The sequence below is a fragment of the Balearica regulorum genome, chromosome 1 (assembly GCF_011004875.1).
Source record: "Balearica regulorum gibbericeps isolate bBalReg1 chromosome 1, bBalReg1.pri, whole genome shotgun sequence".
Taxonomy (NCBI): Eukaryota; Metazoa; Chordata; class Aves; order Gruiformes; family Gruidae; genus Balearica; species Balearica regulorum.
This window is the reverse complement of record NC_046184.1, coordinates 27,889,665-27,916,730: the sequence shown is the minus strand read 5'-3', so window position 1 is coordinate 27,916,730 and position 27,066 is coordinate 27,889,665. Positions and strand designations below refer to the sequence as shown.

The 27,066-nt window shown below is 42.5% G+C and overlaps 1 protein-coding gene across 3 annotated transcripts in view; it reads left to right on the top strand.

The window, feature by feature from the left end:
- The first annotated feature begins 339 nt into the window (after positions 1 to 339).
- ST7 (suppression of tumorigenicity 7) overlaps positions 340 to 27,066 on the top strand; it is a 160,694-nt gene continuing 133,967 nt past the window's right edge. For 2 of the 3 annotated variants that reach the window (XR_012833766.1, XR_012833765.1), the window contains exon 1: positions 340 to 682. Coding sequence is in view for 1 of the 3 variants with exons in the window: in XM_075743715.1 (XP_075599830.1) it covers positions 532 to 682 (151 nt within the window). In the remaining 2 variants the exon portion in view is untranslated. The remainder of the gene's footprint in view (positions 683 to 27,066) is intronic. The other variant, XM_075743715.1, reaches the window with a different exon arrangement.

The window sequence follows — 27,066 nt, the reverse complement described above, 5'->3', positions numbered from 1 at the left end:
GCGGGGCGCGGCCGAGCCCGGCGTGGGGGCAGGTCCGGGGCTGCTCCCGGAGCACGTCGTGTCGTGTCGTGTCGTGTGTGTGTGTGTGTCCCGGGTTTGGGGACCTCCAGACGAGGTAGCTGGACTTTCCCTTCCCCGCCTCTCGAAGGCGGGGGGGAACCGAGTTGCAACGGAGGTGGCTTTACTAAAAACCCACCCGCTCAGCCGGAGGGGAGCTCGGAGGAGTCCATTTTAGCGGGCCAGTCCTCGCCGTGGGCCGGCTCGGCGCGCTGCGGACACGGCGGGGGGGGGGGGGTGTCTGTGCGTGTGTGTGTGGAGGGGGGGAAGAACCGGCAGCGCCGCGGAGACCGGGGGGGGGGACGCGCCCCGCGGCGGGCGGTGCGTACGCTGGGAGTGGGAGAACCCACTCGGGAAGGCGTGAATCATCCCACAACTACACGCTGAGAGGTTGTGGCAGCAGAGAGCAGGGTTTGGGTTGGTTTGGGTTGGGTTTTTTTTTTCTTTTTTTTTTTTTTTTTCTCCTCCAAAAACATGGCTGAAGCTGGGACGAGCTTTTTGGAACAGCTGAAGTCTTGCATCGTCTGGTCTTGGACTTATCTCTGGACGCTGTGGTTCTTCATCATGCTCTTCCTGGTCTACATCTTAAGGGTCCCCCTGAAGATCAATGACAATTTAACCACAGGTAGGCTGCGATCACCCCTGCCCTGCTTTCCCCCTTCCCTGCGGGCAGCCCCTGGTCCCCTTCCCCCGGGGGGGCGGAAGCCCCCCCGGGGGAAGGGGACCAGGGGCTGCCCGCGGAGAGGGGGGACAGCCCCACCACCTCCCCCTCGGATGCCGGGGCGGCCAGGCAGCGCGTAGCCCACCTTCCCCTCCTCTCCGCCATCGGCGTAAAAACCGCGGTAGGGCGCGGAGGTGCTCGAATGTCCCGTCCCGTTAAGGCCGGGGTGTCTTCCCCGAAACGCTCCCGTCTAGAGGGTGCCGGGGGGGTGGTGGTGGGGGAAACCGGGGTCCCCTGGGCGTTTGCAGGTTTGTGATTGACTTTTGACTTAGTCCAGTGAACCCAGGGAAGGGGTTGAAGATACACGGAGAGTTTCTTTCTGGAGCTGGGAGCCTTAAAGTAGTTGTGTTGTAGCAGGAACAGGCTGTAGAAATCCCAGCGTAGCCCAGAGGGTGTTTTGTGGTGTGCAGAGAGATGATCTGCCGGTGGTTTATCCCTCTCTCCTGCTTGCTTTGCCTGCCGGAGTGAGCAACCCGAGGGATGCTGTGAAATGCTCTGCTTGGTCCTGGTGCCAGCGTAGCTGCTGCTGCTGCTCGGGCGTAGGGGCTGTGGTGGCACTGGAGGAGCTTCTCTGTCTGCTCCTTTGTGCTGCGAGTAGAGGTAAAGAAGTCAAAAATGACTTCAGGAGTATAGGGCAAACTGTGGCCGTGCCCTAGCTGAAGCTTGCTGTTTTCTAGAGTTGTATTTCACACTCGGCTTTTACTAAAGGAGTCAACATACTGATTTTTGACAAGCAGGCTCTTTGAGAAAAAAAAAAAAAAAGTTTGATTTTCAAGTAGGGGCTTAAGCTATTTATACTGGGCTTAGTGCGTAAATGAGAAATAGCAGAACTGCTGTTCTCCCCCCCCCCAAGGTCATGCTGCTTCTCTGCTTGAGAATAACAGAATTTCAGGGGCTTGAGCAAAAATGTGCAGCTTGTTTAATTCACAAGCCTAAGTCAGGAACAACCAAAAGTAATTTACATCTCGTCTGCGCCTGGTCTCAATTTGTTTCCGTAACAGGCTTATCTTTGATGTAGACAGAGTAAGTATGTAAATACAAACCCATCTTCAGTTGCGGGGCGCTTCTTTCTTTCTGGGAGCTTTCTTAGGAGCAGGTGGCATACACGTGTTTGAGGGATTCCAAAGGCAAGTTGTATTTGTGGAAAATTCTTGGTTTCTTTGAAGGATAAAAAAGGACTGGTTATTATGAGGAATATTCTTGGATTCAGGCAGTATATGGAATGATATTAGTGTCTTTTCCTGTACAATTTATGTTATACTTACACATTTTTAAACAGGGTTAAAACTTTTATTATGTTTGTGATAAAAATTAGATATCAGCTTGTTCTTCTGAATAATAATAAATAATAAGCATACAAGTTTGCTGGAAGATTATCACTGTTGCCTGTGGACTTTGCTTTGACTGTTAAGACTCACTGAGTTAGCATGCCACTACTACACCCGTATCAGCAATAAGTCATGTAGTGTTAGCCAGTCTGAATTGGGCAGTTATGTCTTTATCTTGAAATTGCTTATTTTTCCTTCCTGTCTACTACGCTCATTAAATTTTTTTCTCTCCACACTATTCGTTTTGGGGGCAGATGAGATGTAACCCATGCGGCATCCCTGCTGGTGGGAAGCCGAACGTTATCTGAGCGCTCTTCGCCCGTCTTTCTGGCCAGTTCTCATTTGATAAGTCTTTGGCAAATCCAGCATCAAAGAAGAATTAAAAAGAAAAAAAAAATTCAGCATACTGCAATTTTCACTTTAAGCATAAAACAATTTAAAATGACTTTTAAGTACAATTTTGGTCAATTTTTTTCCATATGTCTTTGAACAAGTGTCTTCTTTCTTTTGACGTTGCCACACACTGATTAGAATAGGGTGTAATTCTTGTTGCTTGATTCTTAATAATTTATGTAATGCCTATGTGCCCGGTAAACATTGCAGACAACGTTGTTGTCAAGCAAAAATGTCAGAATGCTTTATATTATCATTTTCACTATTGGAAAAAAATCACAGGCATCCATCTGAGACCTAACCAAACCCCTCTGATTTTTTCCTGAGTTTGAACAAACTAATTCTTGATGCACTTTTTCATTTGAAATGTTACTCAGCCGTCTTCAGCTGAGTCATCTTTATTCTCATTCAAATGTCCCAAAATGCAAGTAAAATGACAGTATGAGATCTGTAAATGGGAGAGATTTTCACAACTGTATGTTTGAAGCATTGAGGGGGTTAAACAGACTGAAGAAATTACCAGTAAGTCCCAAAGTGCGTGATGAAAATGAGTTACCAGGGGAGAACAATAGGCACAATATGGCCTTTATGCATCATCTGTTCCTAAATAGAGTTTATTAAAAAGTCAGCACTGGCAGTAACATGAGGGTCTTTTTGTTTTGTTTTTCAAAGCTTTTGTGAATGGATTAAAAATGATCTGATTTATTGCCAATTATTTCCTTCCCCCCCAATCAATCACAATAGGATACTGCAGTTGGTTTAAGGTTGCTCATAAAATACCACAACAACTGGCCCCAGGTGTGATACTAATGAAATATATCTCAGTGTTGTGAAAACAGAAGTATAAATGTTGATATTAAAACTTCTGCATGACGTAAAGAAATAATAAGGCGATTAAAAACAATGACTGGGCATTTTCCCAGAACAAGCTGGATCTGTTGGTGAGTTGAGGTCAACCAAACTGGTTTTCAGTACCCCCAGACGCAGGCTTAGACAGCCGGTAAGAGAAATGCAGTTCTGCAGGTATGATTTGCACCTCACGAAATAGTGATTTAAAAAGGTTTTAGATGTTTAGATCAAACACCTTAACGCCAGTCCACAGTGGGCTGCTGTGATACCAGTGTGGCATGTAAGGGATAGTACCTTTCAGGGGGACCGGTACTTCGTCCCGCTGTGTGATTTTGTTTTTCCATGCTTGATGTCAGTATTTTTAAAAGGAACTTGAACAGCTGGAGAAGATAGTAGAAAAATAATTTAAGGGCTAGAGAGAAGCATCAGAGTAAGAGATTTTGCTTGGGAGGTGACTAGATTACAGTAAAGAGGTATTGTCACATGGTGGAAATAAATGGTGGTTTAATCACAAAAAGAATAATAAGAATTGATGACTGGAAGCAGAGGGCAAACTCAATTTAGTCATAATCTGGCATTAATTTTTAATGAACCGTGGATCAGCTGCTAAAAGAACCTTTGGGTTTCCCATGTCTGGAAGTCTTCAAATCAGATGGCAAAATAGGAGTGACTGATGTTCCTACAGCCTTAAATCGGTTTTCAGCGAGGACTTGGGCAGGGGGCTCTGCAGCAGCGGCGCTCAGCGTAATTAGGGATGGCTTCACCAAATAGTCCAGTGGTGAACTTCTAGCGGCAAGTTTTATGAAGATCAAGCATGGGGCCCTTTTTTCCCCTCTTTTGCTGTTGTACAGATGTGCACACCCTGAGCATTTGGTAGCTCTGGTAGTGCAAGCTGATCATCCTCTGAGTTTCATTGGGCTTCCAGGCTTGAACATCCTCGCAGTTTGGGGCAAGCGTAATTTCAGTATCCTCAGTGGAGTACATTACTGTGATGTAATCAAAGGGAAATCTAGTCTGTCATAGAGAAATATTGATGTTAAATCTGATTGTGGTGTTTCATGGGTTTCTAGCATTTTGTTGAGGCTTGATGTCCAAATCAAATCATAAAATCCTTTATGAATAGGAGTGTTTGAACTATTATAACTGTACCATACCATTAGCCAGGAAGCAGGAGAGGAGACTTAATATGCCAGGCTGAAATATTAAATACAGAATAAGTAGTTGAGGAAGCGGATGTTATCATCTTATTCCAAAATAATTAAAACAAACATGATTATTTTATATAACATTCTGTATTTTCCTCCCATGTTGGTACTTGCACAATTTCTGAATGCCACATTAATCTGAACTAAGACACACCTCTTCTAAAAATGTGCAACCCTGCTTGTTTTTCCTGACATAACAGTTTGGCTTTCTAGTCATAACCTAAGAAGGAGAAAGTCCCAGAAGTTGAACAGTTTCTGATGATTTTATTTATCCTTTCAAAGTGCAACAGAAAGACAGATTTAATAACTAGAGCATTAAGTGCGACTGGCTTGTGACGAGGCAGATGGGAGAAAACCTTTGGGTTGCTGACGATAGAGAAATCAGAAAACCTGATTTCCTCAGAGTGTGAATAATAAATATGATGGTATGAACTCTGGGTTGAATCTAGCTCTGTCAGTATCTGTAGAGTATTATTAGCTTTCTACGGGACATCCCACTTCAGCTGCACTGGAGCAAGGCCCCATACTGTACCAGTTGAACGTCTAGAGAAGTGAGGGTTAGAAACCTACAGCGTGAAGGACAGTAAGTAATGTTGTCCTGCCGGGCCCCCGAGGTGAGTGAGCCTGGAAGAACCGTAGCTGCAGGAGGAAGACCACGTTACCTTGATGAGGAGCTGGTGGTTGTGACAAAGTTGTGTTCTGAGGAACATGATGTCTTTCTTCATTATGATTTTTTTTTTGTTGTTATTATGACATTCCTAATGAAATATTTACCTACGATTTTAATTAATGTGGGATTTGTGACCATACAATAGACTTCTCTTAAAGCCCAGAGCCTGAAACGCCGTGCATGGTGCCAGCCATCTGGAGAGGGGAAGGAAGAGGCTGATGTGCAACAAGGCTTGCAGCACTGGCCAGCACCGGGTTACTCACTCACAGTTGGGGTTTGTGCATGAATGGGCAGGAGGACAGAGCAGATGTGTTCGAAGTGTCTCCTCTGGTCCCTGTAAAATTAGCATAACAAGAGTCTTTCTGAAGACAGAAAAAGGAGAGATTTTTAGGCAGCCAGGTGCTACAGTGATCTGGTCCACCTCAAATGCATTCACTGATGTGTGCATTGCACAGGCTTCGGTAAATAAAGCACTTGGACCACTCCTGTCTCACTGAACCCTCATTTTACGAAAACTGTGCAGTATTTATCCATGCAGGAAAGCTGGCTGTGATTATATAAGCAGAAATACTGCGGGAGATGAAGAGATGGAGCATGCCTCTCAGGCTTAGGCTGTGCTGTCTTAGGGTGGTGGTTGCTGTCAGTGAAGCTCATCTCATCTTTCTGATCTTCCCTCTCTGGGCTTCCTGACCTTGCACATACATGCTCGGCACTGGTGCAGCATGCTCCAATAGGTTGCAATGTGAGAAATAAGTAACTTTTCATTCTCATGATCTCCAATTCAAGTAGCAGCAGAAAACATTCGCCTGTTAGTAAAATTTAACTAATGGTCACTTTTGTCCTCCTGGTGATATCTGGCCGTCTGGAGCTGCGTGTGCGCAGACCTACAGTCATCAACCACCCTTAGGGCAGAAGGTTTTTTGGGGGACTGGACGCCTGGGAGTTTGTCCTCCCTGGGCCAGGGAGCGTGGCTGCAGGTGCTGGGGCTGCTGGCACCTGCGCGGTGTGCTCGGTCACCGTAGCTGCCCTGCGTGTCACGGTGTGTTTGCTGCGATAGCATCTTGACAGCACAGTCAGGAGGTATTGTTCCCTTTCATAAATTTAACCCCAGAAGGTAATCATGAGCGTTGGAAAACATTAACCTGATGAAGGCCAGGGAATTTCAATGGATTAAAAACAAGTGAACAGCTTCTTTCTCTTGAGAAAGACTGAAGGACAGTTATTTTTATGTTCACAGACTTGCTGGTAGTTGCTTGGGCTTCTTTCAGAGTCATCTGCCATCGTTGTGTTGGGTTTCCCTGTAAGCGTCTGCTGTGTGACCTACAGGAGTGAGTGTGGCGACGTGACCATGGAAAACCTGGAGCAAATTCCTATGCCACCAAAAGGAGATGGAGGAACTCGCAACTCCCTGCAAGTGCAGTGTTGAGGGCTTTTTTCTGTGTGAACTAGATTGTTGGAAGTAAAATTTTAAATACATGACCACTTCTGGCAAGGCTAGGATTAATTCTGCATATGGGTTAATAAACCATATGACGCATCTATAGGTATTTTGCCCACTGACCCCAAATCACTTGCGTTTTAATTTTTGCATTTCTTAGAATGTAAATGAAGTCTTTGTTAAGTATTGATCTTATTTTTCTGCAGTCTTAATGGAATTAAAGTAAACAGTGTTTTGCTTACTGTTAACCTCCCTCTTCAGTTGCATCAGTTACAGCACTGTGAGGCATTTCATCGTGGCTGCCGAGCCTCTGACGGGGTTTGGATGTTAGAGATTTCTTTGGTCTGACTTTTTGGGTTTTGCAAAAAAATAGTCATTCTCTGGATATATGCTAATATTCAAGAGGTTATTATAAAACAGATTTTAAACATTTTAAGCACATGTATTTTCAGCATGGTACACTTGGAAACTCTCCCTTTAATTTTTATGGAAAAGAATATGATGTGCATGAAAGTAGTGTGTTATTTTTGACAAAAGTCTTTATAGATAAAACTTGAGATTCTTGTGGGGGCAAAAGTCCTAACAAAACTTGTTAGATCAATTCCCAATGGATGCAGCGTACAATGATACTTGTTTTCTACGAATTTTGGCATTTCTTCACGAGTTTGATTTTTTGATTGAGCTTAATTTTTCAATCAATCAGCATCAAATGCAGGAAACTGAGTGATGTTTGTAGCAAATGCAGTGTTTTCAGAAAACACTTTAAGAAATTGACTTTCATACTACAAAAGCTCTAGAAGATTTGCAGCCAGTATTTCAGGGGAAATGTGTAAGCCAGAGCTTTCAAACTAATATTTGATAAAATCTTGAGTGAGCTTACTGTAACACTGGCTGATATGCAACCACGGAGTTGTACTGCCAGCTTCTAAAGGAAGTCTAATGTCCTCCATGTGCTGATGAAAATCAGTGGGATTTTCCCAAAGCATCCACTGAGTGCCCGGATAAATTTAGCCCCAAAGAACATAAGCCTCATTGTTCACAGAGGTCATAGGTCCTAATTGTCTGAGTGGCTGTGAAAATACTGCGATTCTAAATTAAAGGAAAAATTTAAAATAGATTTTTGTGTGTGTGTGGTTATTTTGTAAACAAAGCAAATGTGAAAATCTAGACCATAAATTTACGTTTGTGAAAGACGTAAGAAGTGCTCAGTGGTGTCAGGGCCTAAAGGACTGAAAAGTGAGAGAAATCCGTAATTCTGTGCCAAAGCTCTGCATTAAGTGAAAGACAGAAGGACGTGATGCCTGCCTTGGGAGCAACACCTAGCAGGAATTAGGAAGATGATGTTGGATAAACCAGGGATCTTTTGGAGGAATGGTATGCCTGTGTTTTCAAATGAATTCTGAAAACTGCAGCATCTCTGCGAGGAACTACGCAGAGTCTAGCAAAACCCCATTGCTAGCGTAAAGAAGCTCACACTGTTTATCTAATCCCAGAGAAGCTACAGAAGCAACTTGACGGTAGCTAAGGAGGAATAAGAGCTTTAATTTAGTTGAGAAACATATAGTGAGCTTCCTAAATGTCTGGCGTTAAAATGCACTTGTTACACTTGGCAGAATGGGGGCCAAATCATCTGGGGTCTGAAGAAGCAGCCTGGCTGTGAGACATTGCTGCGTGCAGTGCCCTCACTTTAATAGAAACAAAGAATTGGGAGGTGGTTGCTATACACTGTGAACTGTATGGTGGGAAGAAAATAGCAGGTGCTAATGTAGCCTTTAATGTAGGGGAGATAAATCTTACACAAATGGGTGGCTGCAAGTGGAATCCAGAGGAATTCACATGAGAAGCAGGTTTTTAAAGGAGATTTTTGAAGATGTGTGTGTTTGGACCCCACCGCCGTGGAAAGCGATGCAATTGCTTTACAGCTTGGACTATCGTGGTATTAAGACCATCGGTGTGATGAGGATTGCCAAGTTCAATAGAGGGGGAATGGGGGCAAAATCTAATGGCCTGTGATAAACAGGAGAGCTGACTAGTAAAAAGCTATCATGTTGAGATTAAACCAAACCAACACCCAGCTGGAAGTGATTGCTGATGGTGCGCAGATACATTGTGCAAGCACGGAGGCTCCGATAGTCCCCGGATGTGCCGGGCTGTTTGTGCACGTGCCAGACCGCCGTCCCCGCCAAGTCCAGGGTTTCTGCGCGCAGCTCGGTCAGCTGGCAAGCTCTGTGCTTAAGGGAGAGTTATTTGTCTTGTTGGCAAGTGGTAGAGCAAATAAAACCACCAAAGTGGTGACTTACATTGGATGACCGGGCAGTTTCTACCGGACTTAACTCTGCAGAAATTAACATCACTGTCAGAAAATGATGAAGATAGTGTTTTTTGTGCAGCAGTCACAAGTCAGGATTCAGCTTTTTTGTAGCAAGGCAAAGTTGTTTAAGAAGATACTTTATATTTAACAGAATAAGCCCTTACTCCAGACATCCATTGGTATGTTGAATACAACTAAGAGTTATGTTAAACTGTATGCGGAGAACCAAGGCGCAGGGAAGTGAGACCCCGACCATGCAAATCTTTAATGGCGTGATTTGTTCTGCAAGCATAGGTCCAGGGGTTTACTGCAAAGGCAATTAATGGGCATGAATTCTTAACAACTGGGGACTAAATAGTTTACCAAGGTTACCACAGGAAGCCTGTAGCAAAACTGGGGATAGAGTCCCCAGTCTCTCCAGTCCAAAGGCAGTTTTCCCTCTTGTAATTTGATGGTCACATCTAAGTTTTCCCTTTTTTACCGGAGCTACTTCAGGAATGTGTTTAGAGCATTTGTCGAAGAATTTAATGTAAAACCCAGCTTGGTCCTGTGGCCAGATTGTGAGGTGCTTGCAGGGATGTTGCTCCTCCGTTGGCTGTTAAAGGGGGTGTCTGAAGGCCCCATCCACCTGTTTTTAAATTAGTTCTTTGTGGCACTGGAGGCATCTATTGAAAGATTGTTTTATAAACTCCAGCTCATCCTCGTGTCTGTGAAGTGTCATGTGGACCAGTGATGCTGTGTAAATACTAATGAGTCAAAGTTGCTTTGTAAACTCCCAGCACAGGCTAATTGGATTTTTGTGTGTGTGTGCGTTTCTTAGTTGGGCACTGCAGAAGGACAACCAATTTTAACACTGAGAACACTAAGCTTAAGCAACGATAATGCATTTAAAGACAAGAGTTAATGTCATGCTTTCAGCAGACAGAACAAACAAGTTGTTACTGTTAAGCCTGAGGAAAAGACCTAAATTCAAAGTCCAAATCAAAACTCGCCAGCTGCTGTGAGAAGACAAAGATTTATTATTGTGGAGTCTAAACTGGAGATTTATCACTGCAGTAGATTCAATGCTTAAGTGATTAAGTGCACTTAAATATACCAATTAGAAGGATGAAAGCTATAGGGCAAAAATGAAATGCAATCATCGTAAGATTCCTCTTCTGCACAGTGTGCCAGCTGCAACCATGAGATTTAATTTCCAGCTCACTTTCTAGAAATAAACTTGGCTTATTAAATGTCAAGCCTGTTAGGTTGATATGTTAGGTCTTGTGCTCAGCGGCAAGACACTCAGAGATCGGATTTAAAGCACAAGAAATGTTATCGTCATCATTGTTTTATTTTGTAAGGCTGCCATTCATTTCTCAAGAAAATGTGCTTGTAACCTGAGAGTGCCGTAGATGTTGATCTTCACACAACTAAATGTTTTGATGGCACTGTCTGTATGTTTTATGCTGAGGACTGAAAATTGTTTACAGCGCAGCTTGGTCTGGAGCAAGGTTATATGATCTACTAACGCACTTAATCTTCCATGTGAAATTTCTCTTGCTATTTTTAATTCTGAGCAAACTTGATCGCAGCATACCCAGCTGGTATGTTTTACACAAATCTCAGCTTGGAGTCCCAGACTAGTAATTTCCTTGGTTTTTGGAGAGAAGGTTAAACCAGACCCCGTTAGGAGAGGGCGTGCAGCTAGCCTGTTGTACCTTGCACAGGGGATGAGGGGCCGGAGAGTCCCTGAGTGCAACTCGAGCCACTTCTCAAGCAGAAGCTGACTTTGTGCAGCAGCAGCAGGATGCTGCAGCTGAGCCGACGAGCTCTCCCTGCTGAGAGAAGGAGCTGAGGAGGTCTTGTGCAGGGCTGCACCCATGCAGACCCACCGCTTTTAGGAGCCAGAAGTGTCTCCTCAATAGCGCTTGACTTAATGGATTTATCTGCCCGCTCAGAGTAGGCTCCTGTACCATGCTGCGTTGGGTGGTACAGAAGTGCCTCCTCATCCCTATGTCCGTCCGTCCAGCTCTTTGGGTCAGGATGAAGGAGGAGTGATACAAATGCAAGAGAATCTCCATAGCAGTAGATTTTGCCCTACATAGTCCTAACTTGGATTTCCCTCCAGAAATTCTTGTCGAGAGTCTATGGTATTAAAGCACTGATCACTGTTGTGTCAGCAGCAGCCCCAAAAGCCCTGTAGTCTTGCGGGGGGGGGGGGGGTGTACAAGCCACGAGGAGCTCTCAGCAGCTCCAGGACTGTTGAAGATGCCTGGGCTGCAGGATTTGCCTAGACCTGGCAAGTGAGGATTTGGCCTGTGTTACAGTCGGGGATGTTTTATCAGTGGCTTTGCAGGAGCCAGGGTTTTCACCCCGATGTCCTCACATGGCTCCCTGGCCTCCTGTGAGGAGGAGGTAGGAGCTGTGCTATGTGGAACAAGAGAGGAGGACGGAGCTCTCTGGGTCCCCAACTCCAGTCCTCAGTCATATTTTACGTTATCTTCCCATAAACCACCACACTGAAAGATTTTTCCAGAACTTGGTAACTCTGAGTTAGAAACCTTGCTCTTACTCCAGCCCAGATGTCTTTGTGGCTGGCTTGCACACATTTGTGCTCATGACAGCTCTCTCCTTTACTTTCAGGAACTGCGCCACTGCCATAAGGACCAGTGCCCAATGCACTCACATGGGGTTTTCACTCCTTGTCCTCCCCTTGGGAGGTTGAGTCAGTCAGGCTGCCCTAGCCCGCCCTCCTAAAACCATCCCTCACCCTTTGCACCATTAGCTTTGATCTGGTTTCTCTGGCAGCTCACACCAGCCTTCTCCTGCACCCTGCTGGTTTTGGTAATGAGAATATTCGGTAAGGTTCAGTTGACATCTCCATGGGCTCTCCTCACAGCCCAGCATTCCCAGGCAAGCTGCAGGTTTCCCCATCTCTGCCAGTTCCTCCCTCCTCCCCACGTCTCCTGCTGTAACCTCCTATGGCACTGTCAGATGCTTTACTGAAATCCAGATGGTTTAGAGCTACTCATTTTTCTTGGCTATAAAACTAGCTATTTTTAATAAAGAGACACATCTGGTTGGTCTGGCATGATTTATTTATTTTGCATTTTATTCAATTTTTCATTTACCTCCAGTGCTTAATTTATTGTTATCTTGAAAATTGTGAAGTTTCACATAGTGATGCTTTGTCAGCAGTGCAGTAGCTTGGGTCTGCATGTTAAATATAGAAATAGGAGATATTCTAGCATAGTTTGGGGAGTTTCATCGGTTTATTAAAACTCTCTTGATGCTGTGTTTGATTTTTTTCAAATGCCACTTCTTTCAGTAAGATGATTTATGTATGTTCCCTTTATCTTGCACTCAGCCATGTGTCAAGTTCTTTGAATTACATCTCTGTTTCTCCTGTCACAATATCTCTTTTCTTGCACATACTTTTATTATTTTTCCCTCCACAATCAAGTTTTGTTCCTGTTCAAAAGTGAAATAAGTATTCAGTTTGTTTTGGGGACAACGGTATTCTATTTCATACCTTGCTGTCTCATTATTTATTTTGTTGAAGTGTTCTTGCTGGTTTGTTGCCTTTATTTTGATATATATTGTTTTTATACAATTCTTAAGGTACAACTGTGTCTGACTCTTAGCAAATATAATTTTATTTCTGTGCCTTTTGCCCACTGAAGCCGAGGGGAATTTTTAAACATCCCAGGTCTTGTGGGTATTACTTGTAGACGGCTGGTGTTGCTTTATTTTAAAGCCTTGGCTGATAGATTGGTGTCTCTGAGGTAGAAATGGAATTTAACTTTCCACGATTATTTCGAGAAAGTCTGTGTTGCAATTCTGGCCTCCTTGAAGCAGTCGGCAAAGCTCCTAATGACTCTGAGGAAGCGACTCTGTTGCCCTGAGAGTTTTTTGATGTTCAGTCTGGTAGAATAAGGTATTTAGAATGAGTAACTACCAAACACCCCCCAGCAATGTGAAATAAGTCTGCACATTCACTGTCTTCCTGTGTTTGGAACATCATAGGTATCAAGAAACTGAGAACTGACAGTGGTGCAGGTTAGACAGCATTAAATAAAGATATTTAGTGAGTATTATGTGTTAAGAAAAGCTGACTTGTCTAAACTTAAACTGTGAAGTTTCTCAGGTGCTTTTCTGCTTAAAGAGTTTTAATCCGTTATCTTCCCACACATTTTTTTGAAGTTCTTGAAGTTGCAAGATAAATTTTCAGTTTTACAAGGTATTGTAAGCTTTCTGACAGCATGACGAATTTCCCACGATATAAGCCAAGTCCAGTAATTAGTAAATCACCCAGCTGAAAATTTTGGGTGCTTCAAGTACTACTCTACTGCCTTCTAACACTCAGGTAGATCTAAAATTCCCAGTTTTTCTGCAGGCCACACTGAAGCTGGCAATGACTGATTATGGAGCAACATCCTTGTTAGGCAATTGGTTTTATTTAGGTTTCTGAATAATTATTTAGTACTGTCCCCCTTGTGTTTGAGGGTCTAGGTCAATAAATACACAGCTCTACAGATGCTCTGTTGGTGAGGATGCAGAGTCAGCGATGTGCAGGACTAGTCAGCATTGTTTGCTACTTCCCTTAGGTGAGCTAGTAATAGAGGCTTGAAATAAATATCCTGTAATATCTTCATGACAAATCTGTTCTTCTCTATATACAGTGGCGTTCCTCTTACTGGGTGGCAGAAATGTGTGGGTTGGCACACCTCCACGCTCTGCACTTCACTGCAGGGCTCTTGGGGGCCATTTTGTTTGTTGGTGCAAATGAGACCAGCCGCCGGCTGGTTATCGTCAAGTGGCTCAGTAACTGTCAATGCTAACCCAGCTTGGCTCATCGAGCGGGCAGCTGCTGCCCTGGGGATCACCCAAGGTGGTGGGGGTCTCCGATCTTCCTATCCAGATGACGACAACCCCTTTGCATCTTTGCAGTGGACCCTCAGAACTTGGACCCTTAGAGCCACAGAGGGGTTTGTTGGTTTAGCCCAGGGTGAACACTGGAGACTTTCTTAGTTTAAAAACAACCAACCTAAAAAAACAGGCACAGAGAGAATCGATGGAGAGCTTCTCTGGCCGTTGAGCTCCCGCACATGCACAGCCCTCTGTAAATTGCAGTCACCCTCTTTCCAATGCACACGCACGTGACCCTTCTGCACAGGCACAAAAATCAATAATAAACAGTCAATGAATAACGAAAGGCCTGCCAACCAAAATCTCTCGTTTAATTTCACATTTCTTTTCCTTTTCTAATCTAACGTGACAGAGAAGCATTTAAGGGAGAAGGATGCCGACAGCAATGAAATTTTACAAAGCCTTTTCTCACAAACACCTTTGTTTTAGGAGCGAAGGGCCTGGTGGTGTCCAGGCGGGCCGAGCTCCCCTCGCGGGGCCTCGCACGACAGACATTGCAGGCTTAGCCCTTCAGAAATCTTCCCCTGGCATAAGGATCGGAAACCCATTACGCTGATGGAGTAGGTAGCGATGTGTGTTGTGCGGGACGGGCTCTGCAGTTCTCTGGATGTATTTTTATTTGTATACAAAAGCAGTACCATATAGCTGTGCCCTCACCAGCTGTACCTGAGTCAACCCTTTAACTAAGGGCTTTGTCCTCTTCCTTTCCCCCTCCCTCCTTAGATTTTTATCTGCCTTTGTGCAGGTGAAAATAAATTGGTATTAAAAGTATCTTCTCTGTTTCAGTTTATTAGAAGCATTAGTTTATTTGTGGTATGTATTTTAAACGTGCAGGCTGGAATTCTATCTACCGGGCAATGTTTTCAGAAGCACCCGTGGTATTTCATAACCTAAATGCATTAGTCAGCCATTAGTTTACTTATTAACATGTACTTATTTACATACTCTTTATAATAAGCATTGCAATAAGCCAGAAAGTGCTTTGCTGACTAAGAAAATCATTAAATACCTGATATACAATGTAATATATGCATCTACAATGGCACAATATCCTTTTTACTCGTACGCTAGTGTAATTCTGTACTGTGCCTCGTAGCCGTTGCTTTTGCAGGAAGTTATGCTGTCAGTTTGGAATAAAAGTTAATATTAATGAGAGATGTGAGAACACCATAAAATAATAATAAACCAAAAATACATGCCAGTTCAAACAAATTTGTTTGCAGTGTGTTTGCTTTCTGTGAATGCTGTAGTTCAGCAAGAGGAACATTTGCTGACTCAGGTCCTCAACATGGTTATTAAAATATGCGGTCCTCTGGTCGGGGGGCTGCAACACCTCATGGCAGTAGATGGGAATGGTCCGAAGTTTGAATTCTGTTCTTAAATTATAGTGAACTAAATGAACTGCATTTTTATGTACAGAGACCATTAACATTACCGTTTGGCGTGTTGCAGATATATTTGTTAGAAAGGATTAACTGAATTTGTTTACAAAGAGATAAAATTATACTTTTGATTCAGCAGATGTTTATAATGCAGAACACTAACTAGAAGCCAATGCACTTGCATTTGAGTCACTTCCCTTTCCTAGTGGTTGCTGTTCAGATGGGAACGGTAAGATTAGACTTTTGTTCTGCACTATGGGTTTGTAGGTATTTTTTTCCCCTTGTCTTTGCTACTTCCCTTCTAGTCCTTTCCTTAGTGTTTGAGCTGGGCCCTGCAGTGTGCCTTGCCTAGGCTGCCTCAAACACATTTTGCATTTGATTTGCAGTAAGGTGGGCAGAAGTGGAAAAGTCCATGTGCAGTTTACGCACTAGAGGGCATCCTGTTAAAGACGCAGGAGGCATCCAGGGACAAGGACAGGCAGCTGCAGCCGTGGGAAACGTCTGAAAAAAACTTGGGTCTAATTTCTAATGTCAGACACCTAACAAAGGGTCGTCATCGGTTTCAGATAGCAGGCACATGCACACACAGACACAGCCCCATGCAGCAATCTTGTGATTGTGATGGAGCTCCTTCATATGCAGGCGGAGACCATTAACCGTTATTATATTGCATCAAGTTATCCACAGAGGGGAAGTATCACGTTGAACACAGTCATGTGATAGGTAAGAAATATAGTTGTAAGGCCATCCTACAAATGATGTAGTTGTAAGGCAAAGTCAAGTGCCACCCTTGACCTTCAGAAGTCTGCTTCTGAAATGGTCCTCTAGATTGCTTTTATGAGGTTAGATGAAAGATGAGGTTCATGAGACCAACGTCCTGGGCTACAGTAAGTTGAAGGAAGAATGGTGACTGCCATAAAGCCAGATTATTTTAAGTAGGACGAAAAATGGAAAATGCAGGACTACAAGACTGTTGACTAAAGTTGTCTCGTATTTGTCTTCCTGAAGTGATTACCACGAAATAAGCTAGACTGCAGGTTTGAAACAGTTGTGGGGATGAGTGCTGCATCTGTGTGCCAACGCGCCTGCAGACTGGATGTTAAGACAGTGAGGACAATATACATTGAACAGCTGAGGAGGTAACTGCTACTGGCCTGCCTGCCTTTGCTCAACCCACTGCCTCCACCATGAAGGCCACAAAGCATTTTTACAGACTTAGGGTTCACTGCCTGACATTTTTTAAGGCTCTGGAAAACCCACGCTAGTTTATCCTGAAGCGTTGGGTGGCAGCCTGCAGTGGTTGAGGAGCTGACCCCAAACACTGAACACCCCTGTGCAGCGGCGGGAGCGGGTTGGCCATCTTCCTTTTCTGAAGGTTCATCTCCTCACCAGTTGTGATTAGATGCATCTCATGTATCAGCTGTCTGAGCATTTGTGTATATCCTCAGAAATACTTTTTGTTCGTAGTTGTGTATATGTATAAGCAATCAAAGGTAATGGGTTTCTTTTTCAGCCTCCTTGCCCCCTGATGCGTTCAGGCACCTGTAACTATCGACATTGACACAAGTCTTAAAAAATGACCCCTTTGATTCAATATCATGTTTATAAAAGAAGAATACGTGTGTTGCTCATTTTTAGCATTTGACATTTTTCATCAGGGATTTGTCAGAAAAGGAGTCATCTCTTTCCTTTGATGCTTATGTCTGCCTTGCTAAAAGAATCATATAGCAGATTGTTCTGTTATAAATTGTTATTCTTTTATAAATCAAACTGACCAAGCTCTAGTTCTGGTAATTCAGTTTCTTCTCTAGCTGCTTATGTTCTTTCTCTGGACTGCCATTGATATTTTGTGTATGCACAATAGCACCATTTAAAAATATGAGTATGTAGGTGTTTGCAGCTGCTCAAACAGTTAAAATGGGCTCTTCAGCATCAGGTGCCTCTGGAATACCTCGCGTCTGCTTCACTGGGGTTTGATCCGTGAGCTTATTTGCGGAGTTTCAGTGAGACTGGGGCTCAGGTGGCTAGTCTTTATACGGCCGTGTATTAAATGCTAGCTCCCACCTTTATGTGATCTATCCAGACAGACCAAAGATAAATGTAAGTGATGAAAGATGAAAAATAGTATTGCAGGTATGGTTTAGAACAGGTTGCAAAGTGCTGAGCAGGTCTCAGTGTTTTGTAATGCCAGGTCCCCACCTGCTTTGTGCTTATTAAATTGATTTGTGTGGGTGGCTTCTTTTAAGTGAAGGACCACCTCAGCTAAGGAGACTTACAATGAGGCATACTAGGTAGAAGCAATTTGAATCTTAAAATTTTTGTTTGTAAAGTGCTTTTGTAACAGGAGTCTCAGCTGTGATGTATTTTTATGACAGATATTCATAAATGGAACAAAAGTATTTGCTGGTCTCTATCAAGGCAGTAGCTTAACTAAGATTTTAGAGAGATTTCAAAGAAAGAATACAAGAAAACAGATTTGGATGGCTACCAGCAACTCACATTGAATGTCAAGGCCGTAGGGATAGGTGTTCTGTTCCGGTGAGTCATCTCCTACATCTCTTCGCATAATATATATTTCAGCCTTGTCCTCTTTTGCATTTAACCTGGTATAAAATAGCACCTTAAGTGGAAGAGAGGTGACTTTTAAAGAGTAGCTGCCTTGGTAGACAAGCCCTTGGCCCTTCCTTTGCTTACCACGTCTAATAATGCTGAACAGCAATGACAAGGTCAGAGGAATTAAAAGAAGTTTACATGCTAAGTTGCTTCCCATGGAAGTACTTTGGAAAGCTAAATTTGTCCAATGGTATTGTAACATCTGAAGCTGAGAACATATAAGCAAACATGAAATATGAGTGGGGCTAACTGCATATTTTCCATGAAAAACAATTTTTTGTATGTAAAGGAAAGGCCAAATAGTGCCTGGTGTATTGATTTATTTCTCAAGAGTAATCCAGTATAATTTTAGCGTCATTTCTCATTTGCTCTCCAGATCTTAAATGAGTGATAACTTTCACACTCCCCCTCTACTTGTGTTTGGATTTACTTTTCTCTTGCTTCAGCCATGTCACCATGTCCCCTTCCCAAATTGTGCAGCACATGGAGGAACACGGACAATGATACCGAAAGGATTCAAAATCCATGTATCACTTTCTTTTTTACAATTTTAACCCCAAATTTAGGTGAAAAGCTTTTAACATCTAGTTCTGTGGGGAGAAAGAGAACATAAAGCTTCCTTTCCATACCTTCATCCTTTGTGAAACCCTGGAGGAGCCATCGCAGATAATGTAAAAGGCGTTGCATCTTTGCTAGCATACATTTTAATTTCTTCTATTCATGCTTGCAACTAGGCTGTCTGCTTTCCTGGTAAAGATTCTTTGATTGAAAATAAATAGGTGGGAAGCATGGGGTTTAATTGTCCTGAAAGTTCATTTCTAGTGCTCAGATGTATGAGTTCAGTGTGTTGTAGGGGAGAGTGGGAAATGACGCTTAGTAAGATGGAAACTGGCATCCAGAGATGACCGAGAAACAGCGTCTTCATTACCAAAACAGTGATTTTTCTCTCTTTCTCCCTCATGTGATATAATTAATACCCATTTGCAGTACTGCTGTAAAAATCTTAGTGTGAAGGCAAAATCTTGACATTTTTACTCCAAAGGCAGATGAATCCCTGGCTGTTATATAGTCCTGACCTGGGAGTATGGAGAGTAAAAACCAACTGAATCATGCTTAGATTTCATTCAGCGTGAAAGCCAATGCACTCGCAGCCTTCTGTGGGAAATGCCTCATCACTGTTGCCCACCTGACTTGTGCTGCAAAACCAGGTGTACATCTGGACAGATGTGGCAACATGAAGTGATCTCAGTTAGCTCAAACACTTTTTCCCTACGGTGTTTTTGCTTCGTTCTGGTTGTGACCTCCATCCCTCAGGCTGGGCTGGCGCGTGGATTGACTGCTCTGCTGTTACGCCAGCAGACCTTTGGGGGTTACCCAGGTAGGGAGGTTGGTGATGACAGGCATTCGCAGTGAAAAAAGCACTTAATGCCTGACCTGCAGCCAGAAATACCTGTCAGACCACAGCCTTAGTCTTGCTTTTGCTTTTGCAGTGTGTCACATAGCTGGAGTAAGCGTGACGGATTACAGCAGTAACTTGGGAAGAAAAGACAGTTTCCTGTTCAAACATAATATAATGTACGGTGAAAGCTTCTTCAAGTTAGTCTGGAAATCATCAAACAGTTTCCTGATATCTGTAAAGCGGAGTTTTTAATGTTTTCTTGATATTTTCGAATAGCAAAGGGAGTTTTGTGTGTGCTAGCAGGCTGTGCTCCAGAAACTATGCAGAACATTAAAACCTTTGTGGTGGAGTCCCTCAGGGCATTTCTAGTGTTGTTTTGGGGTAGATGGGAGGTTGGTTATTTTTTTGGAAGGTGTATTTTTTTTTTTCCTGAGAATGGGTGCTACCAGATTCAGCCACCAATGTAAAATAACTCTTAATGAGCAGGTGCCAGTGGTAATCTGCCTCTCATCCTTCATCTGTAATTTCCCCTCACATGCAAATTTGCCATTTGGCTTTCCTTTTGTTACTCTTCTGGATAGTCTTACTATAATTCCAACTTCGAGTTTTGGTAGTTCTTGACTTCAGCATCATCTTTTCATAGTGATTGTCGCAAGTAAATTTTGTGTTTAACGAAATCCTATTTTCTTGTACGGTTCTCAATCTGTCCCTTATTTTAGGGAATGTCTGCTTTTTTGCCAGTCTGCTTCTTTGTTCAACATATACATACGGTATCCCTTCTTCTTTAAGTCTTACGTGACCTAAACAATACTGATTTTTTTAATCTTTCAATTTTTAATTTTACTGCTACATCTCCCTATGCAAGCTTCACTTTTGGATAGAGTGGTAGTACTCATAAAGTATAGGTGAACTACAATATATAGAAAAGATTATATATTCCATATTCTTTGCCATTCCTAACATCGTGATTGTTTGGCTGGTTTTGGGGTTTTTTTTTTTCGCTTATTGGGTTTTTTTCTGGCTCTGGCTGCAGCTGTTCGTGGAGGGGATTCTGTTGAGCTGTATACAGCAGCACTCAGATTTTCTGTTCAATATGTTGCTCTGTATGGCAAAAGAAGAAAATGTAGTCATTGTGTTTTAAATTTAGTAACTTCTAGTAATTTCAGTGATTACTAAGCTCACTTTTCCAATTATAAATAAACCACATTGTTTAAAAATATTTTTGACTAGACTGAATTCTGTCCCAAAATTGGAACAGGCTGAGCAGAGTTTGGGAAAGAAATTATGGTCAAGTGTTTGCATTCTTAACCGTAAATGGAAACAGAAGGGCATTGACTGACCAGAAGCTTTAATTTTATAGCTCTTGTAGCTAATGGAAAACATTATGTACTAAAAATGCTGTCAGGTTTAGTTTGTCATGCTTCAGAGGTTCCTCTGGAGCTCTGTAGGTGGTTGAAGTCTTGGGCAAACCCTTCTGACTGATGCTCCTTGGGCAACCTGGGGAACACTGAAAGCTGAACGTGGATAGGTGTGAGTTCTATATATAAAGGGGGCTTATAAGAAAGATGGAAAGAGACTTTTTACCAATGTCTGTAGTGACAGGACAAGGGTCAATGATTTTAAACTGAATTTTTAAATTATTTTAAACTGAAACAGGGTAGGTTTAGATTGGACATAAGGAAGACATTTTTTGCAGTGAGGGTGGTGGGACACTGGAACAGATTGCCCAGAGAAGTTGTGGATGTCCCATTACTGGAAGTGTTCAAGGCCAGGTTGGATGGGGCTTTGAGCAACTGATCTAGTGAAAGATGCAGGGAGGTTGGACTAGATGATCTTTAAAGGTCCCTTCCATCCTGAACCATTCCATGGTTCTAAGATCCTGAAATCGGCCTATTTGGAAAATCTTTACAACAAGGTGTGAAAGTATTTTACAATGTTGGGAAATTATAGATAATTATAGACTTTGTAAAGTCATACGCAGGAATGTTTCACCCATAACAAGACCTTGACTGTGTGTGTTGTGGTTTTGACTGTTTAATTTGTATGATGTAGACATTTGATGAATTTTTCCATTACTAATTTTCTCTTAAGCCAAGATTAAAGACCTTTTATGCACTGCTTGCTACTTCTCTTATGGACTTGGAAGAGTCCATAATCTTGGAAGAGATTTCCAAACAGTAGATGTGTTTGAAAAATCCTACTTCTCTACCTTAAATCAGTACGTAGGGCTCTATTTTAGGTTATCTCCTTTCTGCCATTGGTTTGTTAATAGCTTTTCATCTTCAGCATTGACCAGAAACAGAAACTTAAGGAATCACTGTTACTTTTCTCTTTATTTACTAGTAAGTGAGAAGCTCAAGAGCTTTTAGGCATGTTTTTAACTATGTGTGACATATTCCCATATAACATTATGAATTCTGTTTTGGTGTATGAAAACCATTTTTAGTTGTAACTTGTGTTCTGCTTCACAGCATTTCTATCTCAGCACAGATGTGATACTTCATGGACAGTCAGGGCCAGAGGAGATTTTCTGGCACAGCAAGGTACGGTCTCAACTCAACAGCTTTTCCATACAACTGCAGCAGTTGTTTTCTGCCAGCGAGGCCCCCGACTTTCTAAAGTCTCCCTGTGCAATTAGACAGAAACCAACCACACTCGTGAGCCGAGATGGATTTCTGCTCAGTGAACAAATAGGTTTTCTGAGGAATCTCATTGTAAAAGTAAATGTGGAGATGCAATTGCTTTTCTTATTTAATGTCCTGTTAATACTGCCATGGAAGGTCGGTATCCTTGGGAGCTCCATGGCCATGGAGATGAATGTCCTCTCCTCCTCAGAGTACAGCAGGTGCTCAAGCTGGGTCCAGTCTGTGGATGTGTAAGGTCTAGACAAAGTTACAGATACTGTTTTCTGCAAATACTTTCTGTCAGGTGCAGTGTATTCTCTAAGAGAAATCCCGTTCTCTCCACTCAGCAAACCATGGTGTCAGCAGGGCAACAAATGCGGTAGCTTTCAGACATCAGACATGGTCCATGATTCTGCCCATGTTGCCTCTGTTAAGCCGGTTTTAGAAAACATTGTATTTATAACTGTCTTTCACCTTTTAATGGAGTTGAGCGAAAATACTTACTACAGGTCAGACTATTGTATGTTTTGATTACTACTTGTTTTTTTCACACAACTTATGTAATTCTAGGGTGATATTATCCTGTTAGATTTTTTTTCTGAAGGGTCTGACCTGCTCACAGTGATGTCAGTAGGTGATTTCTCACTGCCTTCTGTAGGTAGACGTTTGTGGCAACGTGGATAAAAGTATGTTTTCATGTTTAGTCATGAATTTAAGGTTTGAACCTAAGCTGTGTATGGTTTTGAATAATTTTGTATGAAAAATAGCAGAATAGCTTTCATTATTTCACATACAGCCTACTCCTACTTGTTTTAGTAGAAAGAACTTAAAAATAAAATTTAAAAAAATCTTGACAATGAGCAAAACCGCAGTAATAATTCAACTAAAGGAAAGAAGAAATGTAGCAATTTAATGGAAATTTATTTGCAGTAGTACCTCTTATTTTTTCCTCCAGCTGCATGTGGTAAGACACATTTAGTCAATACAGTATCTTATTACCTATGAGATCTCTAAGTGCAGTGGAGAGATTCATCTGCTTTTACACTGTATGGCAGGAGCACTTTTGTACCACAGTGTAACGCAGTAAGCAGGGAAGCAAGGAATAGTTCCTGGTTGTGACCGAAATTGCCTGCCCAGACTCATGGGGTAGCTCCATGGCCTTGGCATTTATAAAAGCTTAATTTACAGAACCTTAAAATTTGAAACTGATGCTTCAAACCTGACATCTACCCTTCCTCATCACTGACACAAAACACACTTATCTTTATTTATCAGTGCTATGGAGAAAAAGGGGGAATGAACTAGTTTGTTAGAAGTAGCAGGCATTTAACCTCACTTTTTCATGTGCTTTTAAGAAGTAACAAGAAATTACGGCATAGGACACTTTCTCTCTCTTCATCTGGGATAGAAAACATTCCTTAGGAGAACAGGCCAGTTGAGCATTCGTTTGAGGCAGGTGATCTAGTTTTAGACCTATATTATCTCCTATTAAATATTAAACTTTACTTATTTGAAGACCTAGAAGGTCTCTCATGCTCCTAACAGGGACAACATTATTTAAGTGTTTGTTTCAATAGCTGAGCAGCTGTGTGCCGCTGAAATACGGTGTACCTTTCACACAGGTCTCCAGTTGTTTATTAGTGCTATTCCAAAGTATCACTGTTTACCCAAGGTTTTATTACTGCAGTTTTTATTACTGGGGTTTTTTTATTATTGCTAAGATTTGAAATTAAGAGCTGTGGACACTTGCTAATAGGAAACCATTGTTTTTTATTCTGTTGCTGTTCTGAATCATATTTCCTGTGAAGGGGTTGAAATATTATGGAAATGATGACTAAGAACATTTGTTTTAAGATATATTGTGCTGCATTCTTAGCCATGGATTTAAAAATAAATTGTCTACTGAGTAAAAAATGTCAGGCATCTTCCAGTTTCACAACAAAAAGTGGGAATGGGGTCAGATACTCTCTGCTTGGGCTGAAAAGGAAAAGTGCAGAGCGGTTGGGTAAAAGGCATTCGATGGAGAGCCAAGGGAGAAGTCCAGCTGCACATCTTGCATAAGGGAAAAACTTAAAAGACTTTCTCAATATTTCTGAAAGTCGGTGAAACTCTCTCTATATAATCGGAAAATCAGATTTGTTAGATGAAGGTGGCAAGAACTCTATCACCAGATTAATTCTACTCTTTTTTTTTTAATGTTGCTCTTTTGAGTCTTAGTTATTTTGTGTACTGAGGTCATGATACAGAGAATGGAGTTAGTCTGAGGGTAGAAAGCTGTACTTTGATATGTCCCATGTCAAGTGTAACATAGGAAGAAACTTCTGCAAGTGTTGCAGAAGATGCTTTAGTACTAAACGCTTCTAGCTTTTGGACATCATCCTTCAGCCTCTGGTTTTAATCTTAGACCTTCATAGTTTGTATGAATTAAACAGGCATGAGCACACAGACCTCTCTGGCCTCTGCAGCATTCACTTGAGTATCAGTGATAAGAGACTTTGGTAACAAATGTTATGGGTATGGGTCAGTGATACAGGTGAGCTATCGGACTGGTTAATGTCTCCAAAATGAGTTGTTCTGAATTTCCTTTCATGTTGTCATGCGTCCAAATCCTATTTTCAAAAGTGATGTGACCTTCTAGGAAAGCCAATGGTACTTGAATAAAGAAGTTCCTAATTAACTTCTGAAAAAGACACTTGCTTTTCTGAGAGTTTCAATGACACTGCTGAACCAGTATTTACATAAAGACATGCAGCTAAGGCATGAAATGTTTTTGAAATAAAAACAGGACAATAAACAATCATGAAAAGATGAATGACAGAAAAATAGAGCAGAGCACATGGTATAGCCAATTTTGATAGTATTAGACATTGTTCTTTTCAGGGCCATAATTTCTTTCTGTCCACAATATGGGGTGGGTTTGGGTTTTTTACTTTCAGTAAATATGCAGTGGCAGTAGACAGGATGAGACTGATGCATATGAAGATCCTGCTGAAATGAAAGAAGCTTTGAGTGGTGTTGTGGACTTTCTGCACACCAAAACAAAACACTGTGTAACGATGCAAGAAAACACGAGGCACCTGTCGGAAGTGGGTCAGGCTGGGCTGGGCTGCAGGTGCTGGTGGCTGCATCTCAGGACACGGGGATCCTCGCTTCACATCTCTGCCTTGCCTGGCCCCACGCCAGAGCATGGTCTTGTGGGGGAAGAAGCTTTGATCGAAGCCTGACTTAGTGATCCAAGGTGAAAAAAAGTAGATTGAATGCATCTAGTCATCAAATAGGGTCAAGTCTCTGGTCTCTTACCCCAGGCCAGTGCTCTAACCAGGGGGTTCGGAGGGATCCTTCTTGTTTCTTCTGGTCTGCAAGCCTGTCTGGGCTTCCCAGACAAATTGTCATTGAAATTCATGTGCTTCCATGAAATAATGTTGATACAGTTGAAAAGGCTGCCAGCAGAAAAATCCCTCCTTGCTCTTCTAGGGAGACAGTGAATAGGAGGCTACTGAGAGGTATTTATTAGAATTAGTCTTATAAACCTGTCGTAGCATAATTTATGTTTTCCTGTCTGAGCAGGCTACAGCTTTCCTGCTGTAAGGGTTGTGAGAAAGCATAGAGTGGTCCTGAACGGAAAGAAAAACAGAGTGGCTGTGAAATCCTCTTCGTGTACAGATGCTGAGGAAGATTACTTGAAAAATGTGTAGGAAGAAAAATAACTGTGACTATTACAGATAAGAAGAAAAGTCTAATCCTTAAGAGGACATATGCTTTGCCACATGTTAGGGAAACTTAAAAAAAGAACCCTGAAAAAATATTTGGAAATATTAGTGGGGTTTTTTAAAACAGTGAAGCTTGCAGTGTTGTCTGTGTGGCCATCACTATATTCCCTTCCCGCTGACAGATCTGTGAGATTGTACAAGTAAAGAAAGCACTTCAAATTCTTCTTCAATATTTCTGTTTCTTTTCTCTTCTTTTTTTTTTTTTTTTTTTTTGTTCTTTCCTTCAGTCAAATGCATCCATAAGGTTCAGACACTTGTTTAAATCTAATGCTTGTGGGTTTCTGCCCTTTTTCAGCTTTCCCTTGAATTTACAGGTAAGGTCAAGCTTGGTTGTTTAGTCATTAGCCTTTTGAGGTTTGTTAAGTTCTAGTCTCCATTCTCCACTTGAGTTCATGTCACGGTGCTTGGCCAGGTGGTCAGTACATGTAAAATCTGCCATGCTGTAGTGCAGCCAAAAGAGCATTGCTCCTCATCACTTCAGCCACTTCTTGGAGTTTGCTTATGGCTGAGGTCGGATGTTTTTTCTTCCATCTGCTGGAATCCCGGGGATGTTACAATGCAATATTGTTCCTGGCACAGAGTGATGAATGTGATCCTTACTGTGGGAAAATTCCTCTGACAGCCCTGCTGGTTCGGAGGAGGTTTGTTGTTGATGCTGTCTTCAGTCACAGGATGTGGCTCAGGCAGCCGTGACCACAGAGAGCGGGACAGATGACGGTCCATGCTGTATTACTCCGTTAACCTCCTCCCACCTCCTGCCATTCTCATGCTCACACCTCCATCTGTCCTGACTCTGTCTCTTCTCTGCAGTGTGTTTTGATTGCCAGGTCTCTGGCTTTTCAGCAGAGCCTGGTCCTTGAGGTTGAGCTCTCCATTGGAATCTCATGAAGATTTTAGATAAAATGGTGTTGCACATGCAAGTACATCCCTGTAACAGTGAAAGCCATGGCTGACCTGGGAAATGACCACAGCAATCCAGCAATATTTAGCTTGGGTTCGTCACTATTTGCTGGAAAAGGCTCTGTATTGCACTGGTGTGATGACACTAGGCAGTCAGTTGCATAGCGCTTTCCTTAGCCTGTTATTTCTCAGACACGACTTTTGCTGTCCTTTGAGTCCTGTGAAGGTGGGTTTTGATAAGAACAACTTACAGATAGTTTTTTTAGCTCCCTGCCAAAGCAAAATCATGGATTTGAAAAAACTGGGATAGTCAGGTCCCCTCCAGAGCAGTAGAGGTGGGCTCCAAGGCATGCGAGAAGTCTCATGATGTGAGCAATTTTTTGGGGGTAGGGTGAGTGATGGTGGTTGACAGGGAGTCTCTTGACCCTGGCAGGGCAGGTGCTTGTCCCCTGTTCCTTGAGTGGTCACTAGTTCCTTGTATCAGTCAGAGGAAGG